General features: G+C 42.4%; 1 protein-coding gene across 10 annotated transcripts in view; it reads right to left on the bottom strand.

The window, feature by feature from the left end:
• caska (calcium/calmodulin-dependent serine protein kinase a) overlaps nt 1–24,838 on the bottom strand; it is a 417,836-nt gene that overhangs the window by 256,785 nt on the left and 136,213 nt on the right. For all 10 annotated transcript variants that reach the window (XM_080203831.1, XM_080203835.1, XM_080203832.1 and 7 more), the window contains exons 3-4: nt 16,401–16,506; nt 9,775–9,852 (exon numbers count right to left, since the gene is read on the bottom strand). In XM_080203831.1, the coding sequence (XP_080059957.1) occupies nt 9,775–9,852; nt 16,401–16,506 (184 nt within the window). The remainder of the gene's footprint in view (nt 1–9,774; nt 9,853–16,400; nt 16,507–24,838) is intronic.

The raw sequence follows: 24,838 nt of genomic DNA, 5'->3' as shown, positions 1-24,838 counted from the left end.
AAGGCAAGAATCAGACGCAGAGAGTTTTTTTTGGAGGCGGGGGGAGCACCTTAAAAACAAGAGTGTCAATTCTAAATCTCACATGCTGGGAGTGGAGGCTGAGAACTAACAGGAGTGGTAAGCGAACAAGAGTAGCAAAATTTTAGATAAGCTGATGTTTACAGAGGGTAGAGGACATCCAATCAGGAAAGCATTAGAATATGGAGATGACAAATGCGGAATGAAGGTTTCAGCAGCTAGTAGGCTATGCAGGAGTGGCACGTTGCCCCAAAAAGAACCAAGATCGCAATCACAGAAGTGTTGTGATTACCTAATTCATGGTTCATCTTTTAGAATATATCTTTTAATTTTAGGAATAGAGCATTAGGTTTGGGAATTGGAACTTATCAATGCAAGTGAAATGGAAACAAATCTAAGGCAATCAGCAATCAAAAGGTTGGGGTTAAGTTAACTTAAGAAATCAGAGCTAGAAAAGCAAGATCAAACAGTAGGGAGTTTGCTCTTAACTTCATAATGGTTCCACTAAGAATGGGAAGCATTCCTTGTCTTTGTTAGAAATATAACTTATTTACATTGTTTCCCAGAATCATGGAAAACTTTGGAATTAAAAGGTAATTAAATAGCATTTCTTCCTGGGAACAGGCCATGAGTCATTTCCATAGAGATAGTGATTCAGGATGAAGCCTCGTTTAACTTGTATCTGCCTTTGCTAACGGAAGCAAGCAGTTCAAATTGGGGACTGGCAGGCAGTTCAGCGAGGGAAAAGAAGCTGGATGATTTGCTTTATTTTGCAGTTAGTGGAAGAAATCTTTTGATCTATTATTAGACATATACAGTTAAAAGTATTGTTTCTTGCGCATATACAAACAAAGCATACTATACATAGAGAAGGAATGGAGTGGATAGTGTTACAGTCATAGTTAGGGTGTAGAAAAAGATCAACTTAATGCAAGGTAGGTCCATTTAAAAGTCAGATGGCAGCAGGGAAGATGCTGTTTTTGATTCGGTTGGTACATGATCTCAGGCTTTTGATTTTTTTTTTCCCCTGATGGAAGGTGGTAGAAGTGAGTATGTCCAAGATGCATGGGGTCCTTGATTACGCAGGCTGCTTTTTCGAGGCAGCAGAAAGTGTAGACACTATCAATGGGTGGGAGAATGGTTTGAGTGATGGACTGGGCTTCATTCATGACCCTTTGTAGTTTCTTGTGGTCTTAGACACAGCAGGAGCCTTACCAAGCTGTGATACAACCAGAAAGAATGCTTTCTATGGTGCATCTGTTGAAGTTGGTGAGAATTGTAGCAGAATCTACATTGGTCCTCATGGAACTTTGTAATAGAAAGTCAGGTTGAATAGCTAATTTAGAACGGGCTATACAGGAGCTGTAGGAACAGACTAGGAAATAATGGGCTGTGCTCGTCTAAAGCCAGGACAAATAGTTCTCTAATGAAACCATTAGAGAAACTTGGTGGGCTGCTATTTGTAAGCTAATGGAATAATCCCGAGGTGACATAAACTTAAAGTTTATTTATTAGTGTCACAAGCAATGAAGTTACTGTGAAATCTACCCCCGTCTCCACACTCCGGCGCCTATTTGAGTACAGTGAAGGAGAATTTAGCATGACCAATGCACCTAACCAGCACGTCTTTCGGGAAAGAGGAGGAAACCGGAGCACCCGGACGAAACCCGTGCAGGTACGGGGAGAATGCGCAGACTCAACACAGACAGTGATCCAAGCCGGGATCACTGGTGCTGAGATACAGCAGTGCTAACCACTGTGCCACCGTGCTGCCCATTTTGAGGAATAGCTGGGATACTGAAGAGAATTAAATTGAATTCTGGAAGGTTGCAGCATAACTTTTGGGTTTGTTAAAGTTTCAAGATTTAGTAACATGAAGGGGGAGGGGGTGGAAAAAGTAAAAAGTAGAACTGAATTTATAGCACAAGTCTTTATATGCAAAAACGTTAATCTTCTGGTGCTTGTTTTGTTTAATTCTCTTTTATATTTGTAATACATTTGTTTTTGTTAACATGAAATCTAGTGACATATCTGTCAGCTGGGCGTTTGGATTTCTTCTCGAAAAGTTAATGGTCTCAAACAAGGTTGTAACAGAAGATTCATTTATAACTTTGGTTAATGCCACTTGGGGGGTCAGGAAGGAGAGTTAGGTCATCAGCAGTTTCAAAAGAATTAGGTCAAAGGAGAACAAATTGGATCTTGGACAAAATGAGCTCAAAGAAAGAATAAAGGGAGACAAAGGAAAAGCAAAGGAAGGGATAGAACTGAAGAGAACCACAGGAAAAGGAATTAACAAAGGCAGATGACAAGTAAGCCCACTCTCCCGTTTAGAAGTGAAGGTGGGTGAGTTAGTAGAGTATAAGAATATGGCTAACAGTGGAGAAGAAAGTGGTATTTTTGCATTTCGGAATGATCTTAGAAAGAGTGGGTGGTTTTGGAAAGCAAAGTGAGGCTGGATTAAATTGGATATGGTTCAGCCAACCCTGATGACAGATGTCTAAATGTAGAGATGCCGGCGTTGGACTGGGGTAAACACAGTAAGAAGTCTCACAACACCAGGTTAGAGTCCAACCAGTTTATTTGATAGTTATCTCACAAGCTTTCGGAAACGGTGTTCGTCAGGTGTGTGGAACGGGCAGAACCTTCCACACACCTGACAAAGGAACACCATTTCTGAAAGCTTGTGAGATTACTATCAAATAAACTGGTTGGACTCTAACCTGGTGTTGTGAGACTTCTTACTGTGACAGATGTCTAAAGCCAGAGCATGCTCAAATCCGCATTCTTTGATGGATACCACATCGGAGATTCCCTGACCAGGTTAGTGAAAGCAAAGGTTTTGCTGGTATTATAGTTAGCGAAGTTGGATATGACTGCAACCATACAGGTGTACATCTTGAAATTTTCAGATTGCACTTTCTCCCAGCAGTAGGAACCTGCTAAATCCTCAAGAGAGCTTGAGCAATACCAACAACAGATTGAATCTGGATCTCCCTATCAGTGTACCGGAATGCAGTCATTTATAAAATAATTTAGCTGTACAACACCTACTGCCCACTTACTTACCCCAGACGCTGCATACTACATGCGCACCACACACATGTGCACCCCACCCACATGCACCCACTTCTCACATATTTACCAACCACATATACAGATACACCAGAATAAATACAGTGATTGATCAAATGCTAAGGTGGGGAACAAGCAATGGTTAAATGGCAGAAATGCATGTGCAGAAGACAGTGAGGCATAATGCGACAGATGTAAAAAAATCAACATGTGCATGACAGTGTAAGAAGAACTGAAAGGTTAGAACTGAAGGTCTGATGGCATCTGTGGAGGGAGAATGGGGCGAACGTCTCGATAGTCTAGATGCGAGCATTGGCTCTGTTCCCTCTCGGCAGGTGCTGTCGGACCACCCCAGTTTTTCTGGCGTGTTCTGCTTTTGTTTCGGATTCCAGCATCTGTGGTATTTTGTCTTTATCGGGCTGTTTGCAAACTTGATACCAACTGAAGAGTTGTGTAAATGGAAAACGTACAGCACTAGCAAAGTGCAAGAGCCTCCACCTGCCAGGAAGTTGAACTAATCTTAACCCCAATGCAGTATAAAAGCTGATCAATGAAAAGTGCACATATGTGCCCAAGTATCAGTTCCAGTCAATCTTTGGAGTTCTGTCATCAAAGCCAATATGCCCCACAGTATAATGGTGACCATAAGTGCATGTAATAAACTCTGTGCAGGAAAGCAACATAACTATTGAACTAAAAACTGATTTGATCTGGATGCTGTGTATATATTTTGTATTTGACTGATGTCTCTTTCACCATTGTAGATTTCCTGAAAAAAAACTAAACAATCAGTGGCATCATCATGCCTGAAAAGGCTGTCGCAGGTACTGCTTTGTCTACTTGTATAATTTTTTTAAGGAACTGACGTATTTATTATCTGTAATAGTATATTCAAGTCTTGAGACCTCCTGAAGTGCCTTTCTCATTTTGCTGTCATACAGGGCCCTTCCTTTGCAAACAGAAAAGCCTTCCACTGTGTTTGTCTTGGCAGTGTGTGGTGGCACACTGGCAGCAGGATCTGCTGGTCCCATCGCTATCACTGGGATTTCCCATTGATTTCACCGCATGCTGCTGGGAAACGCACAGTGGGGGTTTGCCGTCAGTGGGATCAGAAGATCCTTAATCTTAAAGTGTGCCCCGAGATCTGGATTTCCCATAAGGGGAGACATTATCTCAGTTTCTGCCGTCAAGCACTCTCAACATTTTATTTGTTTGAATCAGATCACTTCATTCATTCTACTAAACTCCAATGAATGTAAGACCAACCTGCTCAACCTTTCCTTTTAAGGCAACACCCTTTTCCATGGAACCAGCTGAGTGAACGTTCTCTGAACCTCCAATGCAAGTACATCCCTTCTTAAGTAAGGGGACCAAAATTATACACTGTTTCCTATGTACAGCTTCACCAATGCCCTGTACAGTTGTGGCAAGATTTCCATTTCCCCTGTAATCAAGGCCAAACTTCCATTTACCTTCCGAGTTACTTGCTGTATCCACGTGCTAACTTCTGTGATTCAGGAGAGGATGGCGAGGACCAAGCAAATCTACCAGTGGTAAAGCTCCCCACAAGCAGCTGGCCACCTAGGCAGCTTGCAAGAGTGCCCTGGCCACTGGCGGCGTGAAGAAGCTGCACCGCTACCGCCCTGGCACCGTGGTGCTGTGGGAGATCTGCCACTGCCATAAATCCACAGAGCTGCTGATCTGCAAGCTGCCCTTCCTGCGCCTGTTGTGGGAGATCACCCAGGACTTCAAGACCAACCTGCACTTCCAGAGCTTGGCCGTCATGGCCCTGCAGGAGGTCAGCGAGGTTTACCTGTTGGGCCTCTTCGAGGACACCACCCTGTGCGCCATCCACGCCAAGCGGGTCACCATCATGACCAAGGACATCCACCTGGCCCGGCACATCCGGGGGGAGCGGGCCTGAGCTAAATTCCCAATAAAACACACCCAGATCGCTCTGTATTGCAGTATTTTGTAGTCTCTCTCTATTGTAATAATATTTTTTATTTTTGCCAAAAGTGGGCAACCTAATTTTTTTTGCATTATACCCCACACCAATTTTTTTCCTGCTCATTTAAGCTATCCATATTCCCTTGCATGCTCCTCGTATCCTCCTCACAACTTGTTCTTCTATGCATTTTGTTTAGCATTATCAAATGCAGCTACACTTTAGTCTTCATCCAAGAAGTAAATATTGACCAGGCCTCAGAATTGATCCCTGTGGAAGTTACTTGTTGCACTTTACTGGCTTGAAAATGATCCATAACCCTGACTATTTGTTTCCTCTCAATTCTATCCATCCACTTGGGAGAGAGGGGATTGGGAGAATTTTAAAATCCAGCAAGGGAGGTCCAAGAAATTGGCAAAAAAAGGGAAAATAGCATATGAATGTAAACTGGCAAAAAACATAAAAGTGGAATGTAAAAGCTTCTATAAGTTTGGGAAAAGGAAACATTTAGCTAAGACAAATGTGGATGCAGTATAGGCAGTGTCAAGATAATTTATAACGGGCAATAGAGAAATGACAGAGATGCTAAATGATTATAGCGAGGCATCTTGAGGGGAATTGCTTGATAGAGCAGACGCAGCACGGTTTTGTTAAGGGGAAGTCGTGTCTGACAAATTTATTGGAGTTCTATGAGGATGTGTCTAGGACGGTGGGTAGAGGAGAGCCGGTGGATGTGGTCTTTCTTGATTTTCAGAAGGCGTTTGACAAGGTACCTCACAAGAGGTTATTGCAGAAGGTAAGGGGGCATGGAGTTGGGGGTAGGGTGTTAGCGTGGATAGAGGATTGGTTGTCAAATAGGAGGTAGAGAGTGGGGGTTAATGGGTGCTATTCGGATTGGCAGTTGGTGACTAGTGGAGTGCCCCAGGGGTCGGTGCTGGGGCCTCAGCTATTTACCATTTATATAGATGATCTGGAGGAGGGAACTGAGTGTATGGTGTCGAAATTTGCTGATGACACCAAGATTGGTGGAACGGCAAATTGCGCGGAGGGTGTGGAGAGTCTGCAGAAGGATCTAGATAGGCTGGGCGAATGGGCCAGGAACTGGCAAATGGAATTTAATGTTGGCAAATGCGAGGTGGTCCACTTTGGTAGGAATAATGGTAGGAAGGACTATTACTTATGAGGCAAAAAACTGCAGCAGGCGACGGTGCAGAGGGACCTCGGGGTCCTTGTGCATGAGTCGCAAAAACCCAGCCTGCAGGTGCATCAGGTGGTCAGGAAGGCTAATGGGATGCTGGCCTTCATAGCAAGGGGGATTGAATATAAAAGTAGGGAGGTCTTGCTGCAGCTGTGTAGGGCATTGGTGAGGCCGCAGCTGGAATACTGTGTGCAGTTTTGGTCGCCGCACTTACGCAAGGATATTTTGGCCTTGGAGGGAGTGCAGAGGAGGTTTACTAGGCTGATTCCAGAGTTGAGGGGGTTGAGCTATGAGGAGAAGCTGAATAAACCAGGCTTGTACTCGTTAGAGTTTAGAAGAATGAGGGGAGATCTCATTGAGACGTATAAGATGATGAATGGGATGGATAGGATAGAGGTGGAGAGACTCCTCCCGCTCAGAAAGGACAGTAGGACTAGGAGGCACAGCCTCAAGATAAAGGGGGGGCGGTTTAGAACAGAGTTGAGGAGGAACTTCTTCACTCAAAGGGTGGTGAATCTCTGGAATTCTCTGCCCGTTGAAGTGGTGGAGGCTGCCTCGCTAAATATTTTTAAGACGCGGGTTGATGGGTTTTTGATAAGAGAGGGGATTAAGGGTTATGGGGAGAAAGTGGGAATGTGGAACTGAGCCACGACAGATCAGCCATGATCTTATTGAATGGCGGGGCAGGCTCGAAGGGCTAGATGGCCTACTCCTGCTCCTATTTCTTATGTTCTTATGTATTCTGTGCATTAAGTATTGACTTTCTCAAACTGCATCCGAGTAAGACAGTCTTCATATCCTTAGAAAAGTGCAGAAAACATACAACTGGAAAATAAAAAGAGCTTTCTTGGTAGTTCCTGAAACTCTGCATTTCCGTAAATTATACGTGAAGGAAAGCATAGGTGGTAAAACCTATAGATATGGATAGTTTCCAACAGATTAAGATGGAATGATGACTTCAAGCTTCAGCAAAGAATATCAAAAAACATAAGAGTAGGCCATTCAGCCCTTCAAGCCCGTTCTGATATTCAACGAGATCATGTGATGATGCTGGCATTGGACTGGGGTGGGTAGTAATAAGTCTCACAACACCAGGTTAAAGTCCAACAAGTTTATTTGGAATCATGAGCTTTTGAACCACTGCTCCTTCCAACCATTATCTTGCAATTGTATCTGTCTATATATGCCATATTTGTGAACCCACCTCTCCACTCAACTGATGAAGGAACAGCACTCAAAGCTTGTGATCCTAAATAAACCTGTTGGACTTTAACCTGACGTTATGAGACGTCTTACAATGAAATCATGGCTGACCTTCTACTTTAACTATCTTCATATCCTTTGATAGGTTTCTACATATTATGTCAATATAACATCAATGTCATCTTAAACATACTCAACAACTGAGCCTCTATAGGCCTTTAGAACAGGACATTCTAAAGATTTACCACCCTCTGAATGAAGAAACTCCCCCTTACCTCAGCCCTTTATTAGGAGAATGTATTCCTGGTCTTAGATCCTTCCCCAGCCAAGGGAAACGACCTTTCTGCATCTACCCTGTTGAGCTATGTATGGTTGAATGAGACCACCTCTTATTCTTCTAAACTCGAGAAAATAAATGACCAGTCTAATAATCTTTTATCATAGGACAATCTCTCCATTGTGGAATTAATTAAATGAAGTTTACTGCACTTCCTCTATTTGAAGAGTGGACCTAAACCACACACAATATTGATTCAGGTGAAGTCTCACCAAAGATTTATATAACTGCAAGTCCAAAGTCATATTATTTGATTATCATGCAGAATATATGGAGATATAAATACAAAGTCTGAGTTATCATCAGCCTGGCTTGAAACCTTCAAGTAAGTAAATATATGAGAAACAATGTATTTTTACTTAAGCAACTGTAATATATTTAGTGGTTACAATAAGTCCTCACTTAGTCACTGTGGTCCTGAAAATCAAGACTTTTGGTGAAACAACTTTCATGTGGATCAATGTTAAAATCAGTTAGCTTTCTTCAAACATTTCTTGTACAAGATAACATGCTGAAATACTATACTACACATAGACAGTACTGTGTATTCCCAGATGAAATAACTTGCAAAATAAAATCATGAAATATTTAAAAATGTAATACAATACAGGTACTGTAAATATAAGAACATAATAATTGGTTTCAGATTGATCAGGTTCCATCTAGTGACAGGGGCCAGTCAGTGCAGGCAACTGCTTACAAAATTCCAGGACTTCAGTGTGAGATGAATGTGGGGATGGGAACAAAGGATGGAGGGGTAGCTTTAGAAGTGCCTAGTGGTGGCAAAGGAGACCAGGGCCTTTAAAAGTAAGAATGAATGGTGGGGATAGGAGTTGGGGATTGGTGGGGGAATGGGAGCAGAAACACTGGGGAAAATGTCATGCGTGCAAAAGAATATACCGGTGAAAAGGAAGCACTGTAGGAAAAGGAATAATCAGCCACGGATATCTAAGGAAATAAATGAGAGTATTAAATTGAAATAAAATAAACAAAGTGGCAAGGATTAGTGGTTAAAAAAAGGGAAATCTTTAAAGATCAACAGAAAGCCACGAAAAAAACTATAAAGAAAAATAAGATAGATTATGAGAGTAAACTAACTCAGCATATAAAAACGTAGTAAAGGTTTCTACAAATATACAAAACGAAAAAGAGTGGCAAAGGTAACGATTGGTCCTTTAGAGGATGAGTAGGGAGATTTAATAATGGGAAATGACCGAACATATTGAACATGTATTTTGTGTCGGTCTTCACAGTAGAAGACACAAATAACGTGACAAAAATTGACGGCAAGGTGGCAACGGCAGGTGAGTAACTAGAAACAATTTTATCACTACAGTAATAGTGCTGGGCAAGCTAATAGTGCTAAAGGTAGCCAAGTCTCCTGGCCCTCATGGAATGCATTAAAAAAGATGGTGGGGAAATAGCTCATGGTAATTCGCCAAAATTCACTGGACTTTGGGATGGTTCCAGCAGATTGGAAAACCGCAAATGTGATACCATTGTTTAAAAAAAGGAAGTAGACAAAAGGCAGGTAACTAAAGGCCGGTATATATAGTAACTATATGTAGCTTAACCCACATAGTGGGGAAAATGTTTGAATCTATCAACAACAAAGAGGTTATGTTGCAGCTGTACAATCGGAATCCTACAGTGCAGGAGGCCATTTGGCCCCTCCAGACATTGCAGTTGACTTTAAACTGCTAATTCTTAAGTATCCAACAAGAGGTACGTAACAGGTAATCAGGGTAACTCATTCATGTATCTTCCTTCCATCTATTTAGTCCATTTCCTCCTCTCCTGATGACTCCTGTTCTTCACTGGTGAGTAAATAAGAGAACAAACCAGTCATGTGGCACTTTATTATGCAACACATTGGTGCACCAGCTCGTTGGATCATTATTTTAGTAGCAATTAATTAACTTAAAATGATAGAATCCACCTAAAAATTGGAACTTTAGTCACAAGATATCCTTTGATTCAAAATGATCAAGTACATACCTGGCTACAGCTTCACTGTAAACAAAACCTGCGTCTGCCCTTTTCACAATTTCAAAACAGAGATCTGCACCATCCATACTGTAACAAAACAAAAAGTACAATTAATAGCATATTTCAAAAAACTTTCCCAGTTTATCACAATACCTGTACAAAATAACAGATTGAGAACTAGTTTAAGATTTTTGTACCGTCCACTATGCAGATTAAATGCACAAACTTTACTTTGTGTAGAATGTGTAACAGTTTTGTACTGACATTACTGTGACTGTCAAACTAACTTTTTAGTTATGCATACAAACTACACTCTGAAGACAATCTTTCAAGCTGCCATGATAGTGATCACTACTTCATCGTCTAAACACAACACTCTTAAGCTTTAAAAATTTGATTGTAGCAAGTAGTGTTTAACAAGTCATTGAATGAGCAAAATGGCAATCTGTTAGATTTTGCAATTTAAGGCACAAACAGGGTTAATTTAGTTATATATTTAGAAAGTTCAATTTTTTCGTAAACAACTAAGAGAAAGTTTAATCAAGGGTAGTTGGTGTGTTGAATGCTTTTTGCTGGAAATGGGTGAAGTAGAGGGTATTACATCTTTTAGAGAAAATGGACAGTTAATTAAAGCAAACAAAGGTATAGGGCTGCGTAGAGACAACAGTCATGATGTGGAGATGCCAGCGTTGGACTGGGGTAAACACAGTAAGAAGTCTGACAACACCAGGTTTAAGTCCAACCAATTTATTTGATAGTAAACTCGCAAGTTTTCGGGGTTTGCCCCTTCTGTACTACTGTACTGTCTGGAGACAATACACATCTCTTTAACCTGTGCTTAAATGCTCCTTCCACTCACATTTTTGGCCTCTTTAAGACTGGAATAGCAGGTTAGTTGTAAAGACTCTCATTCTAATCAGTAGTCTGTAAACCGTCTGTGCTGTTATACGCTCTGTCTGAGGCCAGAACTCTCCATTCACCCGACGAAGGGGCAAACACCGAAAGCTTGCGAGTTTATTATCAAATAAATCGGCTGGACTTAAACCTGGTGTTGGCAGACTTCTTACTGTAGAGACAACAGAGCAGTGGGGCGAATTCTGGATTGGTCCAAACAGCTGGCAAACACAATATGCTGAATGCATTCCTTCTGCGCTAGAAACTATTTTGTTCTTACTTCCACTCCTTGTATCAATCATTCATTTTGCTGCTTGTTTGACAACAGATAACAAATGCAGGAAATGCAACTGGTGTAAGCATTTAGTGTACATGAAACAGTACAATTAAGTAATATCAAACTGTAAGATGGAAAATTTCATTTGTAGTATGGACTGAAGGGATGCAAAACTCTTGGCAGCCATTTAAAATTAACCCCTTCACTTCAGAAAGACCACACAGTACAGATCATTTATGCCAGCTCTTAGAAAGAACTATCAAATTAGACCAATGCACATCTCCCTGTTTTTCTCTCTCCAGTATATATCTAATTCCCTCTTGAAAGTAAGTATTGGCCCAGAGCTTCTGTTCCACAGGGGTCTTACCCAAGAGGTACTTCAGAAGATGCACAGGGGAACCCTTAGAAGTCCCAACGCAAGGGCTACACAGGAATTGCCTCAGATGCTTGAACTTCTGACGGGCAGCTAAACTGATCTGGAGCCATCTGAAACTCAGATTTAAATTAGAGACTTTGGATGGTTCTGAATCTTAGCAGGATATTTAGGAGGATGAAAACCACTTCTAATTCCTGGGTAATTATGGTACTGGCTAGAGCTTCCCCGACCACACCAGTCTACTCAGACCCATCCCCACCCACCCCCCATCCCAACTACCCTCCTTCTCTGCTTCTTCCTCAAACAGAGGCCTGAACAATCTCCATTCACCATTATGCTCCTCCATCTGGCTGAAACTCTCATTGAATTTCTCCTTCAACATGTCTTGTTTCGTCCTAATAAAAGGTATGGCTATGAGTACACATGGGTCCTAGTGATGTCTGTGTCTTTACGGGGGCTGTGGAACATTCCTTGCTCTGGTCCTACTCCGGATCCTCCCACAACTCTTTCATTGGTACATTAGTGATTATTTCGTTGCCACTTCACGCTCTTGTTTGGAACTGGGAAAATGTAGCAATTTTGCTTCCAATTTTCACTTTCATACGGTTGATCTTTGACCTCTGTCTCCCTTTCTGGTGGTATATTGTGCATTAGTCATTATAAGTTCACCGACTCCCACAGCTACCTTGACCACAGCTCTTCACACTCCATTTCCTGTAAGGACTCCACCCCAAACTCAGTTCCTTTGCCTCTGTTGCATCAGTTCCGATAATGCTACTTTTCAAAATGGCATTGTTGATACGTTTTCCTTAATTGTGCTTTCTCACCCATTGTGGTTGACAGGTCATGTCTGACCCATCTCTTGTGCCACTGTTCTCAATCCCTCCCCTCTCTCCCAGAAACAGGATAGGGTCCCCTTGACCTCAGTTTTCACCCTACCATTCAAAGGATCATCCTCCTACATTTCTGCCAACTTCAGCACAGTACCACCACCAAACATCTTCCCCTCACTCTCCTTGTCAGCATTCTGCAGAGACCATTCCCTCCAGGATATCTTGGTCCACTCTTCCATCACATCCAACACTTCATTCCCTGCCTACGACACCTTCCCATGCAATTGCAGAAGGTGCAACACCTGCCCCATACCTCCTCCTTGCTCACCATTTCAGGCTGCTATCAGTGCCCTTCTTAGCCATGATCACCACCATTTGCATTCCCTTTTTGTCCATGACATCTTTGATCATGTGTCCCCTCACCTCCACCCCCCCACCCCCTCCAACAATTACCCTAACAGTATACCACCCTATTTTCTATTGTCTTCAGTTCTGAGAGAAGGGTCATCCAGATTCAAAACATTAGCTCTGTTCTGTTTCCACAAATGCTGTCAAATGTTCTGAGATTTTTCAGCATTTTCTGCTTTTGTTTCAGATTCCAGCATTCACATTAAGCTGCTTTTATCCTTGAATGAGGGGACAGTTTAAAAATAAAGTGTTTCCCATTCAAGATGAAGGCGAGAAGAAATATTTTCTCCCAAGGTCATAGCCTTTGGAACTCTCTTTCCCAGAGAGTGGTGGAGGTAGGGTCATTGAATATTTTTAAGATACAGATCTTTTCTCCCTTGCTGAATAACAAGGGAATCAAAAATTATCGGGGGTAGGCAGAATGCAGAGTTGACGCCGCAATCAGATCACCATGATCGCATTCAATAGTGGAGCAGGCTTCAGAGGCCAAATGGCCAAGTCCTGCTCTTAATTCTTATGCTCGTATGTCATCACTGTCAGCCATGAAACTGCCCATGCATCTACCTCAAATTTCCTTGGAAAGATGAAGCTATCTCAAAAATTTGAGCGACAGGTGAAGCTAGCTGTTTCACACTGCCACTATGGAGTGGCAACATGTGGTGTTTTCCCACAAACAGGATGCTGTTATCAAGCCAAAAAGACATTTTGCCTACCACACAAGTGAGGAACATTAATTTCAGTGCCAGTGTAATCAAACAATGCATTGCTTTATTCACAATATACATTAATCTATTCACAATGTACATTAATAATTTGGATGAAGGAATTGACTGCACTATCTCCAACTTTGCAGATGACACTAAACTGGGTGGCAGTGTGTGCTGTGAGGAGGATGATAACAGGCTGCAGGGTGACTTGGACAGGCTGACCCAGTGGACAAGTACTTGGCAAATGCAATGTAATGTGGATAAATGTGAGGTTATCCCCACTTTGGTGGCGAAAACAGGAAGAAGGATTATTATCTGAATGATGGCAGTTTAGGATAAGGGGAAGGTGCAACATGACCTGGGTGTCATGGTAGAACAGTCGCTGAAAATTGGCAGGTATAGCAGACAGTAAAGAATGCTAATGGCATGCTGGCCTTCATAGCAAGAGGCTGTTAATCCAATATCCAGTATTGGATGGGCAGAAATCTTCTTAATTAGGAATCTGCAGAGCAGTTTGAAAGGCTGAATTGCCTACTTCTGCTCTTAATTCCTACAGCCAAAGCAATTGTCGTCATTCCTCTCCATAAACTCAATTTCCTAGCTGCCTATTCCATCCCTTTCCCTGGCAACTGCCAGGTACTGAGGTAGACTATTCATAACTGTAGTATCACATCTGACACAAAGATGAACTGCCAACCACATGTCCATGCTACCACTGAGAACTTTTGTTACCACCTCCTTAAGACTGTCAACTCCGACCTGCTTCAGCTATCTGCTGTTGAAACCATCATACATGTCCCTGTTAATTCTACAGAATTCTGGGACTTGGACTTTTCCAAAGCACTCCTGGCCAAATTTCCATTTCTACACTCTAGGAACTTGAGATCAAAAACGTTGTAGCCTGTATCACAATTTGCACCTGGACTCGCTCGTTCATCATTGTGCTCAATCTAAGTGGTTCCTGGCTAAACAATATCATGGTTAAAATGTCAATTTTTTTTCAAATACCTCCGTGGTTTCATCCATCCCTAACCTTGTAATCTTTTACTGTTCTACAACCCTTTCAGATAACTGCCAACTCTAGCTTCCTGAGTGTTCTTGATTTAAATTGTTCCACTATTGCTGGCCACGCCTGCAGCAGTTAAGCCCTAAGCACTGAATTCCCATCCCAAATTCCTCACCTCTCCACCTCTTGCCTTCTGTAAGACAGTCCTTAAAACTTACCCTTTTTACCACAAGCTTTAGGCCACCTGCCCTAATACCTCATGTACCTCAGTTTTAAAATTTGATTGATAACATCCTTGCAAAGCATCTTGAGCCATTTTACCACATTAAAGATACCAGGTATAGTATTGTTTTAATTTGGTGCCATGTAGCATGTAAGTACATTAGGTATGGAGTCTGTTGAGGAGCATTACGTTCCACTCATCTAAATTAAATGCTATCTGCAGAGTTTGACTCATTCCCCAGCATCTTTAGATCTACCTGCAGAAATTCCATTGTATCTTATTGACATGAGAATGACTTTTACTGTCACTTGCGAACTTTTCCCAATCAACGACATCTAAACAATTTATGAAAGTAAAAACAAGACCAAATCCTGCTGGGCACCAATAGTAACCATTTCCACAACTTTCTGACAACATAAATGTAACTAATTCTTAATGCATTGTAACAGATCTCCACTGATACCACAAGATTCTACCATGTATAGTGACTTATTGTGGGCTTTTTTATCTAAGGTTTTTAGGAAGTCCAAGTAGACAACTGTGAAGGCCTTGTCCAGTAAACTTGTAACTGATTAAAATCATTCTAATGGTTAGTTAGATACAACATCTTTTTTAAAAACTCCTGTTGAGTATTACCAATGACATCTTCTCTAACTAGATCAGAGTAATGCTCATTTTGATATCAAGCATTTTACTGATAATAAATGTCAGGGTTAGGAGAATATACATCCTTGGATGTGGCTTTTTGAAAATCAGTACCATATGAACATCATTCCCATTCAAAGAAACAATCCCAGCCTCCAGTGGGCTGTAAATGATAAGGGCAAGGGACTTGTAAATTACTCATTCCAGCCGTTTAAACCGTAATTATTTCAATGATAGATTTGGATGAGGGATTATGGGGGAGGAAATTCAAATGGAGCATAAATGCTGTTATGCACTGGTTGGGTCGAATGGCCTGCTTTATGCCTGTACCTTAAGTAAACCTCATGGTGAATATTATCAAGACCTATAGCCCACTCTAATGTAACATTCTTCATTCAGTACCATCCATCGCAATAACAGCTCAAAATAAATCATACATAATGTACTCATTACTGTTATGTCAATATAGATGGTAATCATTTTGCACATTTCAAAATCCCCCAAAAAGCAGAGTGAGTGACACACAAAAAGAGACTTTTTTCTCTTGAGCATTGGAGGCTTAGCAGTGATCTTACGGCGGTGTATAAAATAATGAGGGGCAAAGATCAGCTAGATAGTCAATATCTTTTCCCAAAGGTAGGGGAGTCTAAAACTAGAGGACATAGGTTTAAGGTGAGGAGGGAGAAATACAAAAGGGTCCAGAGGGGCAATTTTTTCCATACAGTGGGTGGTGTGTGTGTGGAACAAGCTGCTAGAGGCAGTAGCAGTGGCAGGTACAATTTTCCTTTTTAAAAAGCATTTAGATAGTTACATGGGTAAGATGGGTATAGAGGGATGTGCTTCAAACATGGCATTTGGGGCTAGCTTAGCGGTTAAAAAAGGGGCAGCATGGACAAGTTGGGCTTGTTTCCATGCTGTAAACCTCTAAGACTCTATGGCTAATTGTTTTTGTTCTTTAGTGACCCAGATTAAAAGGAGGAGCATTAGCCAGAAGGGATGGGAAGAATGCCTTGCTCTTTTTTCAATATCATAAATAACATGTGATTTTTAACATCCATTTGAACCATCAGGACAGACAGACTGGCCTATGTTTAATGTCTCACGAAAAACAGCACTTTTAGCAATGGCAGACTTCACAATATTACATTGGTTTGCTTTCCACAATGACATGCTCATGCTTGGAGTGGGTCCTAAACCCACAATCATTAAAATGCTACCAACTGAACACACAAAAAAAGGAGCAGGAAAACAATTTGATATGCTTACAATTCAAAGACCATATAGAGCATTCCGTCTGAGCTGTATGTTTCCAGTAGTTCTACAATGTGTGGATGTTTCAGCATATGACAAATACTGGCTTCCCTCTTCAAATCTGAGAAAAGAAACATCAAATGCAGTTACAAATTTATGACATTCATGGGTAAATTACACTATGACTGTAGGGCTATAGGAACATTTGGAGATGGCACTGTTCTTGCTATTATCGAGAAAGTATATTCACAAATTATAACTCTCCCCACTGTATAGACAGAGCACCTGCTATGTGCCAATTCGAATAGTTGTATACAGCTTTCATGTATAATGGAGAAATCACCAACAAATATGAACCTATTCTCAGAAATACACCTCAAGAAGGTTGGTCACTGAAGACTGCAATTAGAACACTACAAACTAGCATCATGCCCAAGTAGAGAAGACAACAGAGCCGATGACGAATCTTTACAATGATCTTACAATCTTTACAATGATTTACAATCTTTGACCAGTTATGCTAAGTTTTGTGTTGAGTTTATATAGCCCTTTCTATAAAGGATCTTGGAGCCATGGGAAAAGTACAATGTATATACACAAAAATACCAGCGATAAGCGAATATACACTGAATAATTCAATTGCACAACATCCACTTTTTCAGGCACTAAACAACGTCCTAAGGTTGGTAGGAAGCACATATTCATTTCAAGCCACTTACCTTATTACTTCTGGAATAAAAATAGCATTCCAGGCACCATGCTGGAAATAAGTCTTAGCCATATGACAGTAAGGAGTTAAAGCTTGTTTGAGGGCCTCTCTGCAATTCTAATTGTTTTAAAAACTTAGCTGGTTCACTAATGTCCTTTCACAGAATCTCAATGCAGTAGAGGCCATTTGGCCCATCACATCCGCACTGACACTCAAGAAACATCTGACCTACCTGCCTAATCCTGTTTACCAGCACTTGCCCCATGGCACATCATAACATTTAAGGCTAAGTGCTTATTCAAGTACTTTGTAAAGGATGTGAGACAATCCGCCTCCACCACCCTCCCATGCAGTGCATTCTAGAAAGTCACCACCCTTGGATAAAGAAGTTTTTGCTCACAACCACCCCTAAACCTCTTGTCTCTGACCTTGGATTTGTGGCCCCTCATGTCTGACCCTTCAGCCAAAGGGGAACAGCTGCTCCCTTTCCACCTGTCCATACCCCTCATCATCTTGCATACTTCAATCTGGTCTTCTCTGCTTCAACGAAAACAGCCCAAGTCTTTCAAACCTCTCTTCATAAATATTCCATCCCAAGCAACATCCTAGTGAATCTCTACTGCATCCCTTCAGTGCAATTACATCCTTCCTACAATGTGGCGACCAGAACTGCACACAGTACTCCAGCTGTGGCCTCAAAGTTCTATATAACTCCAAAATGACAACCCTGCTTTTGTAATCTATGCCTCGATTGATATGTCTTTTGCACCACCCTACAAACACGTCCTTCTGCCTTCAGAGATCAATGCACTTACACGCCAAGGTCCATTTGCACCTCACAACTTCCTAGTGTCATGCTGTCCATTGAATATTTCCTTGTCAAATTACTCCATTCAAAGTGTATTACCTCATACATTTCAGGGTTAAATTTCAGCTGCCACTTATCTGCCCATTTGACCATCGCATCCATACCTTCCTGTAGGCCATCTTTGTGTCATCCGCAAACTTGCTAATCCAACTGTCCAGCGCTCTATGTCGTTTATAAATAGGGAACCCAGCATAGATCTCTATGGTATGCCACTGGGCACTGCCTTCCAGTCACTAAAACAGCCTTCTATCATAACCATCTGTGTCCTACAACTAAACCAATTTTGAATCCTTATCAAATTGCTCTATAACCCATGCGCATCTGCCTTCTTTATACGTCTCCCAAATGGGACCTCGTCAAAGACTTTGCTGAAATCCATATAAGACACACACCTGGTCACCTCAAAAAATTCAATCAAATTTGTTAGGCATGAACTTCCTCTGATGAAACTACACTGACTATTCCTAATCAAGTCTTGCCTTTCCAAGTGGAAATAAATTCTCTCCTTCAGAATTTTCTCCAACAGTTTCCCTACCAACGATGTGAGATTCTCTGATCCGTAGTGACCTGGCTTATCTCCATTGCCCTTCTTAAATAATGGAACCATATTCTCTGGCACCTCCCCTATGTAAGAAATCTGACAACACCAGGTTAAGTCCAACTGATTTATTTGATAGTAAACACACAAGCTTTTGGGGTTTCTCCCTTCATCAGGTGAATGGAGAGTTCTGGCCTCAGACAGAGCATATAACAGCACAGACAGTTTGCAGATTACTGATTAGAATGCGAGTCTTTACAACTAACCTGCTATTCCAGTCTTAAAGAGAACATAAGAACATAAGAAATAGGAGCAGGAGTAGGCCATCTAGCCCTTCGAGCCTGCCCCGCCATTCAATAAGATCATGGCTGATCTGTCGTGGCTCAGTTCCACATTCCTGCCCTCTCCCCATAACCCTTAATCCCCTTGCTTATCAAAAACCCATCAACCCGCGTCTTAAAAATATTTAGCGAGGCAGCCTCCACCACCTCAACGGGCAGAGAATTCCAGAGATTCACCACCCTTTGAGTGAAGAAGTTCCTCCTCAACTCCGTTCTAAACCGCCTCCCCTTTATCTTGTTGTCTTCATCAATGATATGTTGAAGACTCCAGAGAAGATGTCGTAGCTTCTCCGCTTTCTCTGAAGCCACTTCTTGCCTTCAGATAACTGCACAACCTCAAACAGACCATTGTTCACAGCGAACTACCTAGCCTTCAGAAGAAGTGACCACAACACCACACAACCCTGCCACAGCAACCTCTGCAAGACATGCCAGATCATCGACATGGATGACACCATCACACGCGAGAATACCATCCACCAGGTACACAGTACATCCTCTTGCAACTTGGCCAACATTGTCTACCTAATTCGCTGCAGGAAAGGATGTCCCGAAGCATGGTACATTGGGGAGGCCGTGCAGATGCTACGACAATGGATGAACATTGCTCGACAATCACCAGGCAAGACTGTTCCCTTCCTGTTGGCGAACACGGGCATTCAGCCTCCGACTTTCGGGTAAGCATTCTCCAAGGCGGCCTTCACGACACACGACAGCGCAGAGTCGCTGAGCAGAGACTGATAGCCAAGTTCAGCACACGTGAGGACGGTCTCAACAGGGATCTTGGGTTCATGTCGCACTGTGACTTGCCTGGGTTTGCAAAACCTCACTTACTGTACTGTCTGGAGGCAATACACATCTATTTAACCTGTGCTTAATGCTCTTTCCACTCACATTGTCGGCCTCTTTAAGACTTGAATAGCAGGTTAATTGTAAAGACTCGCATTCTAATCAGTAATCTGTAAACTATGTGTGCTGTTACATGCTCTGTCTGAGGCCAGAACTCTCCATTCACCTGATGAAGGGAGAAACCCCAAAAGCTTGTGGGTTTAGGATCAAATAAATCAGTTGGACCTAACCTGGTGTTGTCAGATTTCTTATTGTTTACCCCAGTCCAACGCCGGCATCTCCACATCATGACCTCCCCTATGGTCATAGAGGAATTTAAAGTTTGGGTCAATCTCCTCCCTTGCCTCCCAAAGCAGCCTAGGACACAGTTAATCTGGAGGTGGAGATTTGTTCACTTTTAAGCCTGCCAACACCTCCAATACCTTGCCACTCCCTATGTCAATTTGCTCAAGAACCTTGCAGTCTCTCTGAGTTCTACACCATCCTCACTCTCTTGGGTGAAGAAGTATTAGTTCAACATTCTTCTGATGTCCTCTGGCTCCACCCACAGATTGTCCTCCTGGTCTCTAAAGGGCCCTAGTCTATCCATAATTATCTTCTTCCCATTTATATACTTAAAATATCTTGGGATTTTCCTTGCTTTTACAAGGCAGAGATTTCTCATATCCCCTCTCTGCTCTCCTAGTTGCTGTCTTATAAGAACATAAGAAATAGGAGCAGGAGTAGGCCATCCAGCCCCTTGAGCCTGCCCCGCCATTCAATAAGATCATGGCTGATCTGTCGTGGCTCAGTTCCACATTCCTGCCCTCTCTCCATAACCCTTAATCCCCTTGCCTATCAAAAACCTATCAACCCGCGTCTTAAAAATATTGAGCGAGGCAGCCTCCACCACTTCAACAGGCAGAGAATTCCAAAGATTCACCACCCTTTGAGTGAAGAAGTTCCTCCTCAACTCCGTTCTAAACCGCGCCCCCGTTTATCTTGAGGCTGTGCCCTCTAGTCCTGCTGTCCTTTCTGAGCGGGAAGAGCCTCTCCACCTCTATCCTATCCATCCCATTCAACATCTTATACGTCTCAATGAGATCTCCCCTCATTCTTCTAAACTCTAACGAGTACAAGCCTAGTTTATTCAGCCTCTCCTCATAGTTCAACCCCCTCAACTCCGGAATCAGCCTAGTTAACCTCCTCTGCACTCCCTCCAAGGCCAAAATATCCTTGCGTAAGTGCGGCGACCAAAACTGCACGCAGTACTCCAGCTGCGGCCTCACCAGTGCCCTATGCAGCTGCAGCAACACCTCCCTACTTTTATATTCAACCCCCTTGCTATGAAGGCCAGCATCCCATTCGCCTTCCTGACCACCTGCTGCACCTGCAGGCTGGATTTTTGTGACTCATGCACAAGGACCCCGAGGTCCCTCTGCACCGTCGCATGCTGCAGTTTTTTTGCCTCGTAAGTAGTAGTCCTTCCTACCATTATTCCTACCAAAGTGGACCACCTCACATTTGCCAACATTAAATTCCATTTGCCAGTTCCTGGTCCATTCGCCCAGCCTATCTAGATCGTTCTGCAGACTCTCCACACCCTCCGCACAATTTGCCGTTCCACCAATCTTGGTGTCATCAGCAAATTTCGACACCATACATTCGGTTCCCTTCTCCAGATCATCTATATAAATGGTAAATAGCTGAGGCCCCAGTACCGACCCCTGGGGTACTCCACTAGTCACCAACCGCCAATCCGAATAGCACCCATTGACCCCCACTCTCTGCCTCCTATTTGACAGCCAATCCTCTATCCACACTAACACCCTACCCCCAACTCCATGCCCCCTGACCTTCTGTAATAACCTCTTGTGAGGCAACTTGTCAAACACCTTCTGAAATCAAGAAACACCACATCCACCGGCTCTCCTCTATCCACCGCCCTAGACACATCCTCATAGAACTCCAATAAATTCGTCAGACACGACTTCCCCTTAACGAAACCGTGCTGCGTCTGCTCTACCAAACAATTCTCCTCAAGATGCCTCGCTATTTTTTCCTTGATCACGGATTCTAACATTTTTCCTACAACAGACATTAAACTAACCGGCCTATAATTCCCCGCCTTTTGCCTGCCACCCTTCTTAAACAACGGCGTAACATTAGCAGTTTTCCAATCTTCCAGCACTTCCCCGGAATCCAGCGACACTTGGAAAATAATCACCAAGGCATCCACTATCACCTCCGCCATTTCTTTCAGAACCCTTGGATGCATTCCATCCGGTCCTGGGGACTTGTCCACAATCAGTCCCTCCAGTCTGTCGAGCACTGCCTCTCTAGTAACAATAATGTCATTCAGGCCCTCCACTCCTACCATCTTTCCATCGCTAACACCCGGCAAAGTATTCACGTCCTCCTCTATGAAGACCGCAACAAAAAAGTTATTCAGGGCCTCAGCCATTTCCCCATCCCCTACCACTAAGTCCCCCTTCTCATCCTCTAAGGGTCCAACGTTCACCCTAGCCAGCCTCTTCCTTTTTATGTATTTATAAAAACTCTTGCTATCCTTTTTTATATTAAGTGCTAGCCCAGCTTCATAGTTTATCCTACCCTTCTTTATCAACTTCTTTGTCATTCTTTGTTGACATTTAAACCTCTCCCAATCCTCTTCTCGCCCACTACTCTTAGCTACTCTAAATGCATCCGCTTTTAATTTAACACTTTCCTTTACCTCCTTCGTTATCCACGGCTGATTATCTCTCCTCCTACAATCCTTTTTAACCATCGGAATAAATTTCTGCTGAGCACCAAGAAAGATCTCCTTAAAGATCCTCCACTGTTCCTCCGCAGACCTACCTTCCAACGCACTCCCCCAATCAACATTCGCCAATTCCTCTCTCATCCTACCATACTCCTCTCTGTTCAAACAAAGGACACATGTCCGGGAACCCACTTTCTCCTCCTCCATCTGCATCAGAAACTCCACCATACAATGATCACTCTTCCCAAGAGGGTCCTTCACCACAAGGTCCCTAATTCTACCCGCCTCATTACATAACACCAGATCCAAGATAGCTCGCTCCCTCGTCGGCTCCAACACACATTGTTCGAGGAAACTATCCTGGCAGCATTCCACGAACTCCTCCTCAAGCCCACCGCGTCCAACATTGGTCGACCAATCAATATGTAGATTGAAATCCCCCATAATTATCGCTGTCCCATTCCTGCACACCGCATTTATTCGCGCGTCAACAGCCCGCCCCACCTCCAGATCATTATTCTTATGCTTCACCCTACGCTTTCTGTACTCCACTAATGCACCTGCTGATTTGTTCCCCTCTCTTTTCTCCCCCATTGTATTCTGAATAAACGAATGTGGAGAGCGAGACTTAAGAAAAGAGCGTTAAGAGAGGGTGACACCTCAGTAAAGAACATGGAGAAAGAGGCAAAGGCTGAATTACAATGCATGTACGTGAACAAATGTGGTGATTAAGGTTGGTCGGCTATGAGCACAAATAACAGTAGCTATACCACTGCTACAGTCAAATAATGGTGATAAACAAAACATGGCTTAATATACAAGGAAGAAACAGCTCAAAAAAGATGGAAAGGTTAAAAAAAGGAAGGTGAAGTGGTAGTAATGCTCAGGAAGACATGGCAGTGTTGGAAATAGAAGAAGTCCTTGAGGAGGCAAGGACAGAGTTCTTTTGCTTAGAGCTGAGATGCAAAAATTGTAAGATCATATTACTTGGGTTACTCTTTAGGCCTCCGAATAGACAGAGTAGTAAATGAAAACATCTGTAGGGAAATCACAGAAATGTTCAAGAACATTATTGAGATAATGGAGCACTTGAATTACCTATTAACTGGGATAATGTTAAAGCATTGAGAGGGGGAGGTAAGTCTGGAATAGGTTCAGGAACCTTCCTTTATTAGTATGCTCTTAGCCCAACGAGAGAGGAGGTATTGCTGTATCTGCTGCTGGAAAATAAGGTGGGCCAAGTGGAACAGTGCCACTGAAGGATCACTGAGGTAAGGGTGATCTTTACATTACAAGATTTAGATTATTAATAGAGAAGAGTAAGGAACATAATACAGAACTTTGAAATTGCAAGAAGGCTAATTTCAATGTGATGAGAATGGACCTAACTAAGGTACAAATGGAACAGGAAACTAACAGGAAAAATGTAATGGAGCAAAGGGTGATTTTTAAGGAACAATGCTTCACGTACAGGCTGGGCACAATCCAACAAGGGCAAAAAGTAAGAATCAAAAGAGCGCTCTTCAGATAATGAGGGAGATAGAGATAATGATGAAACAAAAAAAGAGGGTGCATGAAATATGCATGGCGAATTCATGTGAAAACCAAGTCAAACTAGAAGAGATTGAAGAAAATGAAAGCGAAGAGGTAAATAAGACTGGTAGAGACCGTGAGGATAGAATGGCAGTCAACATAAAAAGGAAACAAAATCTTCCACTAATATATAAACATGTGCATAGTAAAAGATGGATTGGATCTTAATGGAGACAAAAAAGGATGATTATAATGCTCAGAAACTTATGAACATACAAAATAGGAGCAGAGGTATGCCATTCAGCCCCTCAAGCTTGTTCCACCATTGGATAAGAGCATGGCTAATGTTTGTGTTTTGAATTTCACATTCCCAACTACCCCTGATAACCTCCGAATGCTTTGCCTAAAAGTGATCTCATCTAACTCTGCATTAAAAATATTCAATGACCCCGGTTCTATCCCAGTCTGAGGCAGCGAATTCCAAAGTCGCATAATTTTCTGACAGGAAAAAAAACTCTTCTCTGTCCTAAAGGTGCCCCCTAGTTCTGGACTCACCCATAAGGGAAAACATCCTCTCAATGTCTACCCTTGTCTATTCAGGGTCTTATATACTTCAATTTAGTCACCCCTCACTCTTATGAACTCATGTGGAAACAAGCCCAGTCAATCTAACCTTTGTTCACAAGCTCACTCCAGGTATCAATCCAGTAAACCTCCTCTAAACCACTTTCAACACTTTTACATCCTTCCTTAAATCAGCAGACCAAAACTGCATGCAATATTTGAGATGAGGTCTCACCAATGCCCTGTATAACTGAAGCATAACATCCATATCTCTATGTCAGACTTCATTTGCAATAAGGCATAGCACA

Source organism: Carcharhinus amblyrhynchos, chromosome 15, assembly GCF_965287045.1.
Source record: "Carcharhinus amblyrhynchos chromosome 15, sCarAmb.v2.hapA, whole genome shotgun sequence".
Classification (NCBI taxonomy): Eukaryota; Metazoa; Chordata; class Chondrichthyes; order Carcharhiniformes; family Carcharhinidae; genus Carcharhinus; species Carcharhinus amblyrhynchos.
The sequence above is the reverse complement of the archived record's forward strand: the minus strand, read 5'-3'. Positions and strand labels throughout refer to the sequence as shown.